This window comes from Notothenia rossii (genome assembly GCF_949606895.1).
Source record: "Notothenia rossii genome assembly, chromosome: 4".
Lineage (NCBI taxonomy): Eukaryota > Metazoa > Chordata > Actinopteri > Perciformes > Nototheniidae > Notothenia > Notothenia rossii.
In genome coordinates this window covers 12613650-12621637 of record NC_136902.1, presented here as the reverse complement: position 1 = coordinate 12621637, position 7988 = coordinate 12613650, and the positions used below count along the sequence as shown (strand labels likewise).

The 7988-nt window shown below is 42.1% G+C and overlaps 1 protein-coding gene across 3 annotated transcripts in view; it reads right to left on the bottom strand.

The window, feature by feature from the left end:
* LOC307035333 (segment polarity protein dishevelled homolog DVL-1-like) overlaps positions 1–7988 on the bottom strand; it is a 30206-nt gene that overhangs the window by 9938 nt on the left and 12280 nt on the right. For all 3 annotated transcript variants that reach the window (XM_079674505.1, XM_079674506.1, XM_079674507.1), the window contains exons 4-7: positions 7123–7241; positions 1377–1515; positions 413–506; positions 190–259 (exon numbers count right to left, since the gene is read on the bottom strand). In XM_079674505.1, coding sequence (XP_079530631.1) covers positions 190–259; positions 413–506; positions 1377–1515; positions 7123–7241 — 422 coding nt within the window. The remainder of the gene's footprint in view (positions 1–189; positions 260–412; positions 507–1376; positions 1516–7122; positions 7242–7988) is intronic.

Below are 7988 nucleotides of genomic sequence, written 5' to 3'. Positions count from 1 at the left end.
AATATTTGTTGGGATGAAACAAATAAGTTAAAAGTGAAAAAGTGAAAAAAACAAAACAGAAAATACATTATTATTGTCATGTTCGAACATACATACTGTATCTATAATTATAATAACAGTGTTAAAGAGCTTTTAACTAAGCCCACACTCCCAAAAAATGAACGATCGTTATTGAAGTGTCAGGTTTACCCATGTTGAGCGTGACGGTGATGATGTTGAGGCTCATAGTGGAGTCTGTGATACTGCTGAAGGACGAAGACTGGAAAGGCAGAAGAGGATCACATAAGAAGAGCTCATCAGAAATAATCAAAGTGGCATAAAGTCTATATCAATTTGCTTTCTCATCTGTTTCCCACACTCAATGTCAATTTGAGTTTGAGCAGGGGTCGTGATGTGTCTCAGAAGTGCTCACCCGATCTATTTTGGCCACTTTGTGTCTTCGTCGGCGGCGCTTGTGTCGGCGCATCAGCTGTGAAGAAGAACTCTGTTCTGTGGAGCTACTGAGCCTGAGACACAGAAGCAGAGGAGAAGTATTGGAGAGGGAAAGGAAAGTGGACAAAGAATAGGACATTACAGAAGTTAACTGACACTATTACAAACTTTTTGTCTGCAGTGAAAACGATGAGGTAGACAAGTGACAGTAAAATACAACAGCTCTTTAAATGAACAACAATGCAAATCAATTGTCCCTTTGTTAGCTGACGTTAGTAGGGCTGTTAGGCCTTTACCCTTTGCATGTAGCAGCAACAACACAGCATATGTAAGTTCATGATGTTACCTTTGTCATTATAAACACTGTCATTTATTCCTAACTTAATATGACTCACTTCTGTAGCTGATTATAACTTAAAGTATATTACTGGTGGATCAACCACGACTAGTCCTAAACGATTAATCAATAAGTTGAAATCAAATGAATCAGCAAGTATTTTGATAATTATAATTGTTAAGCTTTTTATCAAGCCCAAAAAAAGCTAAACATTTGCCATTCCAAATTCACAAATGTTGGGCTTTTTCTGCACTGTGTGTGTTTGGTATCTTTGCTAATAGATTATTTAGATATATAAGATTGTTGGGCAGGTGAAACAAGCAACATGAAAATGTGACATATTTCACATATTATGACATTTTGTGATTCATCAATAATAAACAATAGATTATTGATGATACAAATAAGGGTACGTTTCATGTCTAACCACAACTAATAAAATATCATTGTGAATAAACACCTCAGGAAGAAGAGATGAGGGAAAAAACAAACATTATAAGCTTCACAGAAACAGCATTTACTGCATATGAATTGTATTGTTTTTACTACTTTTATGAAAAACAATACAGTTTCAGAGACAAACATTTTGATGTGAGGTGGTTGTTACCTGCTGGCATCTTCGTCTTCCTCACTGTCCACGAATGAGCTGGACTCCAGCTCGCTGCTCATTACTGAGGCGCTGTCGTAACCCATGGCCGAGTCCCTCGCAGTGCGCTCTGATTTCGAGTGACCGTTGATTCGAGGGACTAGAGAGAGAGAGAGCAGAGCAGCAGTGAGTATGACGGGAGGTCACGGTGCTATCGAAGGATCAGATCAGCAAGAGAGGGAGGAGAGGAAGTGAGAGTGGTGGAACTGGAAATAAATCTGAGCCAAGGACAGAAACATCAGCAGTCATTTCATCTTCAATACCTGTGGATTAAATGTAAGCATTATTGAACATATAAGCTACAAAACCGAACTAACAGTAGAGTACAAGAAAGGGAATGGAATACAGCATCATTAACTATTGGCTACAGCATCGGGCTGAACTGAATACTTTCTAATGGCATTTTTGCACATCTGCAGATAAAGATTATAATATATATGTATATCGAGCATATAGAGGTGATAGAGTTATTATATCAAAATGTAATGAATAAAAGATAGATGTCAACAATGTCCAACATTTGTTATCAAATTAGATACTCTGCTTCAATCCATATTTTTTTGCATTTAGTTTTTCAAAAACAAAATATTTACTTAAGTCAAAGTTTAAAGTTTGCTCTCCTGCTTGCTGCACGTAAGGAAGGTATGCATCTGTATTAATGGATGGAGTAGCAGCAACAAAAAGGATGTTTAAATAACCAAATTAAACAAATATATTCTTCTTTAAAAGGTGATGACATCCTTAAATATGACAACAAACATTGGAAGTTTACTTTTGAAAACCTCATAGAAGCTCTGAATGAAAAAAAAGGCCCTTGGTCCAGCCCTGCTAAAGTAAACTAGTCAAAGTGATTCATACAAAGTTGAAAATTAAATTAAAACGAGCGACTTGGTATTGCCTTACTGCACTTTCAAAATTCCCAGCAGTGTAAATCTAGCCTGCCCATCTCCTTACGTACATAGCCAGCGCCGTGGAGCTGTCTCAGGGTGGCAGCGGATTCGCTGGAAAGGTCTCACAAGGCGGAGAGAGAGAGGGCGTGGCAGCCAGCGCATTCGCCGAGAGCAAGCAAAACATTCCAGCAATGTGAGAGTTCCCATCGCCAGCTCCGCCCAGGTGGTGCTTCTCTGAAAGCCGAGCCACTGCAGAGAAGCACTCAATCAGCAGGACATGACATCCACTGTCAGGATTCACACCACCATATTTCCTCCCACGCACAAAGGACTGAGAGAAGAAAACAGGAGGGCAGGTTCACCAAGCCAGACTGAAACCTGTGTCTTTGTGCTCTGCTCCGTCTGTGCTCGCCTCTCTCTAAAAGCCCCAGACGCTCTCTGCCCCCCGGCTGGCTGCTCACAGGCTGCACAGCTGATCTACAATAGAGGCAGTGAACAGGGAAGAATCACAGAGGTGCTCTGCGAAGAATGTTAGGTAAGAAAAGTAGAAAAAGTAGAAAAGTAGGCGAGCCTTTTACGTATTACTTTGGGCACACATTAATCGTGACCTTTTCAAAAGTTGTGATTATTATTTACTTTTTATTGACGGCATAAATCAATATAATGCACTCAGCAGATAGTAAATATGTAAAGTAAGAACATATAACTAAGTAGTGTGGGTTAACATTACATAAACAACATCAGTCTATAAAAGCTCCAAACAACAATTCATCCCTCTCCCTACTGAAAAACAAGAGCCTTCTTCATTTACTTTCCAATATCCCAATGTAATGATAGAAAATAACCTGCTATAAACTAACCACTAAATTAAATTACATGTATCCTATAACATCATTACATTTCATATATCATCAAAAGCCTAAACACAACAAATCCCCCTCACCACAGCCGACAGAGCCTTTATCCGTCGGACGCACAGAGAAGCCGAGAGTCAGGAGAAAGTGTTGCCTCCTCCCTCGCTCTCACGGCACACAACTATACAATGACTGCTACTCTGTCTACGACCAATCAGATGATGCTATTCTGCCGGACAGGGATAATAAGGGATTTGAGATGATGTGCTGTCCCATCTCTGCCCCAGGTGAAAACACCATCAGGTTATTAAAATGCCAAATGCTCCGAGCAGCATTGCTTCACAAACAATGATTTGAGGGTGCTTTTGATAAAGGGGGTAGATTCACCAGCTGTTTTTGCGCTCTGGGTTAATACTTTAATACAAGCATAAGTGCTTTGGCTTAGCAATGTTCTCTTTGACCTTAAGCTTGAAATCCCAGCAGCACTGAACAGAATTACACTTAATGCAATGGATATGTTTTTCTTTTTCAGGGTATTAATGTTCTCTTTTACATAATCACTGATCATTCAGGTCTGAAATGCAGAGCACCTGGCGGCGTTGAAACCGATCATATCCCATAACTCCATCCTACACCTGTTCACCCTCCAAAGATGTTCAACTGCTGCATTATTGATCTACACTCATTCTGAAACAGCAGGCAAACAATAAAAAGGGATATGTTTACCAGGGCAGAGCACTTTACCTGATCACTGTCAAACCGCTAGCATTCACGAAGAGAAAACATCCCTTGAAGCGTGTGTATAAGGTAACGGGGGAATTCCTGCTGATGCTGCAGGCTGCGAGGTAAAGAGGTGGAGCTACCGCCTCCTTCTGCAGATCCAGGTCATGTGACTATGACAGCAACCGGGGAGCTAACATAGCTAAATTAAAGAATAATATATGGTGCTGTTTGCTAGATGTATGACCAGGGGTGCGTATAAACTTTTTAGTGAGTTACTCAGATGAGTACCAGGAGACAGCGTTTGGTACTCACCCCACATGAAGCGTGGTGTTAATAAGTGCAGTCTTCCTCACTGTCCTCCTCAGTGTCTCCTTCACTGTCCTCTATATACACTTCTTGCATGCTAGATGATGAAGATGATGAAGATGCACCTCCCTGTCTCTTTTTAAGCCTCCGATTTGCTTTCTCCAAAACTGGTTGCCAAAAATGTGAAGTCCTTGCATTTCCTGAGGCCAAGTTGAAGGATCAAATACTAAGGAATTATCACATGACTTCATATCTGATTTCAGAGGTGGGAAGTAACAATGTACACTTCTTCAAGTACTGTACTTGAGTACAATTTAAGATACTTGTAGTTTACTTGAGTATTTCTATTTTATGCTACTTTGTTCTTCTACTCCACTACAGTTCAGAGGTACATGGTGTACTTCTACTCCCCTACATGTATTTAATACCTTTAGTTACTTCACAGATCTGGATGAATGATGTGAAATGTAATCAAGTGTTAAATCAGACTTTAGTTCCACCGGGAGTAAATCCACAAGCTACCCTGCAGTATACAAAGTCATTCAGACTAGCTGCACCTTTACCAGCTTTGAGAACACTTTCATGATCAATCATTATAAAACATATCATATTATTCTGAAATGGACCAATCTGCACAAAGACTACTTTTACTGTCGCTACTTTCACTACATTTTGATGATAATACTTTTCTAATTTTACTTGAGTAACACTTCTTCCACCTCTGTCTGATTTCAAACTCTTCCATTAACAGCCTGAGTAAGTCTGCAGCTGTGTGTTTTACTCCACTTTGTTGTAAATAAATCTGCAGCAGCTTGACCACTGCGCGTGAACATTGTGATCAGCTGATTTTGCTTGCTTCTCCAGTGTGTGCACGGGGCACAGAATGTGCACAGGGGAGTCTCCAGCCGCAGCCAGTTGGCGGAGTTTAACCCTGTCTGTGCACACGGCGACCAACTCTGTCGTCCAGTGATCTAAGCCTCTGGATCCTGTAAAGCTTCACAGGTCCGTCGGTTATGTCCTGCGCGGCACGGCCAGCAGCCAGTTCAATCAGTCATAGAAAGTCAGAAGATTTTTGCAGGGAGCTAAACGGCAAAGTGGCTTCGGACATTTACTCCACGGAGTGTTGACAAGAAACACGTGTAGACGAAATAGGTATTTTGTTTTGATGACCTATCAGGTACGCAAAGGCGCGTAGTGACACAAGTGACGTTACGCATTTCAGATTGTTGCCGCGCATGCGTACCTGCGTACCAGTTATGTGCACCCCTGTGTATGACCCATGAAACTGCAGTGACCCACCCCATTCCCCCTATGGTTCACTTCAATAGAGCGAACAAAGTAGCAGGCGAGGAAACAGAGAAAGAAAGAATGTGTGTGTGTGTGTGTGTGTGTGTGTGTGTGTGTGTGTGTGTGTGTGTGTGTGTGTGTGTGTGTGTGTGTGTGTGTGTGTGTGTGTGTGTGTGTGTGTGTGTGTGTGTGTGTGTGTGTGTGTGTGTGTGATCATTAGGTAATGCTTTTCTGTCGTCTGTATGATAGTGTCAGATGTGTGTTGGGGTCAGTCAACACAGAGAGGAGGATGGAGGACAGACGCAGAGTTCATCAAGCTGAAGTTATTTCCGCATCAGCCACAAACAGCAGATGTGCAGTTGGCAGTGAGCAGCAGTGGATCTGAGCTTTAGCCAAGTCACAAACATGACGACAAGATGGAAAAGGGTGATGCGATGGATTAGTTGATGATCAAGTTGATGTTTTTCCAGCATCCAAGACAGCTTTTCCTAAAATCTCAATCTGATGCAGTCCTCTGTGAGACTAATGGCTTAATGAATGCGCCAGGAAGCGTGCAGTAAAGGGTTGAGACCGAGAGACAACTGGCTATGCTGTGAGGGAAAACAACAGCAGACTGCCAGCATCATACGCTGCTGATTTATTACTTCCTGCAATCAAAAAAAACTAATTCTGCCAAGATGTTTGTGTGACAACAACAGGAAGCGGATATGGCAAATTATCGCAGGTATGATTATGCTGATAACAGAACACACCTTTTACTGCAGCACCAGCATACTCTGCCATGTGCAGTCATGTGATGCTGCCTGGCAGGCTTTTGTAAAGGAAGGCAGTTATTTTGCAGGCGTAGGAAGAAAGCTAAATTATTTTGATAAGAAATTGCTGCAATCAAATGTCAAAACAAGCAAGCAGATCACATTTGATTACAGTTCTCGGGATCCTTAGTATTTCTTTCTAGAATTCATTTTCTACGTAGAAAGTTTATGTTTTATATTCTGTATGAAAATCATTGAGCCTGTATAGGAGGGCAGTCATTTCGTAGGAGCAGGAAGAAAACTGTCCAGGAAATTGGTGCAATCAAATGTCAAAACAAGAAAGCAGTTCACATTTGATTACAGTTCTTCGGGGGCTTTTAAAAGCAAGAACCTTATCATTTCCTTCAAGAATTCCTTTCTCTAGGTAGACAGTTTATAGTATCAATTTATATGTCATCAATCAAAGCAGAAGCCTTTCCGGTGATATTTCACAAAACACTAGAGTTCTTTGACAAGGTATAGTTAGTGAACATGATTGGAGTTTGACTACTTGGTGGAAAATAGCCTCTGACCATAAACCTGAGCCACACGCAGGAAACAGGAGAAGGACAATCATTGGGAAAGACAGTGAGCTCCAGATATGTTGACATTCAGTGAACTTATTAATTCCTTGCTATGCTGAGAATTAGGGTATCTATTCATGGCCTCACATAGCTGAAGTTTAATACACACCATTTGATCCCTGAGGGGCCTTTTTTCATACATGTCGATAGTCTGTCCAATTTGTTTTAAAGACAGTTAGGTGTCGAGTTAAGGGCACTGAAATGTTATAACTCCAAAATGACAAGATAATTGCATTTTTAGGGTCCGTCTGTTCTTGGCTGATAATACTCACGCTCAGTTTCTCTCGCTCTCCTGCGAGCGCGCTCCCTCTCTCTCTCTCTGCGGTGGCTCAGGAGTGACTCCGTTCCCGTCTCGGTGTCCAGGCCGTCTCGACTGCTAACCGCGTTGGCACTGCAAGACACACATCGGAAAACTTAGGTCAGATTCATATTCAAAACACACATCCCCTCCCTCACAGAAAGTATTCAAAATGAATGATTTCTAGCCGGCCTGTGACCAAGGCTCCTGAACATAATCCCCACACAGTACAGTATACTTCTGTCTGTAACAATATCTGTATGCCTGCCATTCAGCCTCAGGGGAGTATGCAACTCATATTATGACTCTGTTTCAAATCCAATCCCTGTGGCCAAAGTAGCAGTTCCATTGTTGTGCGGTATGTGATGTTTTTTTTACTAAGTGTCACTAATGACCAGACCCCCTGAGAGGGAGCCACTCTGGACAATACTGGCATTAATGAGACCTATTGAAAGCCCAGATGGTGCCTGAAGCATGATTGGGAGAGAGACGAGAGAGAGAGAGGGGAGAATGACAGATTGTATAAAAAAGCGATAAGTGGTAGCTCAGGTGTGGGCTGAGCAATGAGCTGGCCCGTGTACTTGGGGTCTGGGAGGAGCCTGGGGGTTCTGAAGGGGCTCGAGGGCAGATTGTTATTCTGTCGGTGGGCTGGAGACGCTGTGGCCTCAGGCTCCGGGGTTAAGGGACCCACGCAGCAGCTAGGAAACCTGAAGCTGGTGAGAACTCTACTCTACCCTGTCAGTCTGTCACACACAGTTAGGCATGTGTACAACACGTACTTTACACCTGCATAACATTTTTTACTTTCATGCAGGCGCGCTCATGCATTCATGCACGCTC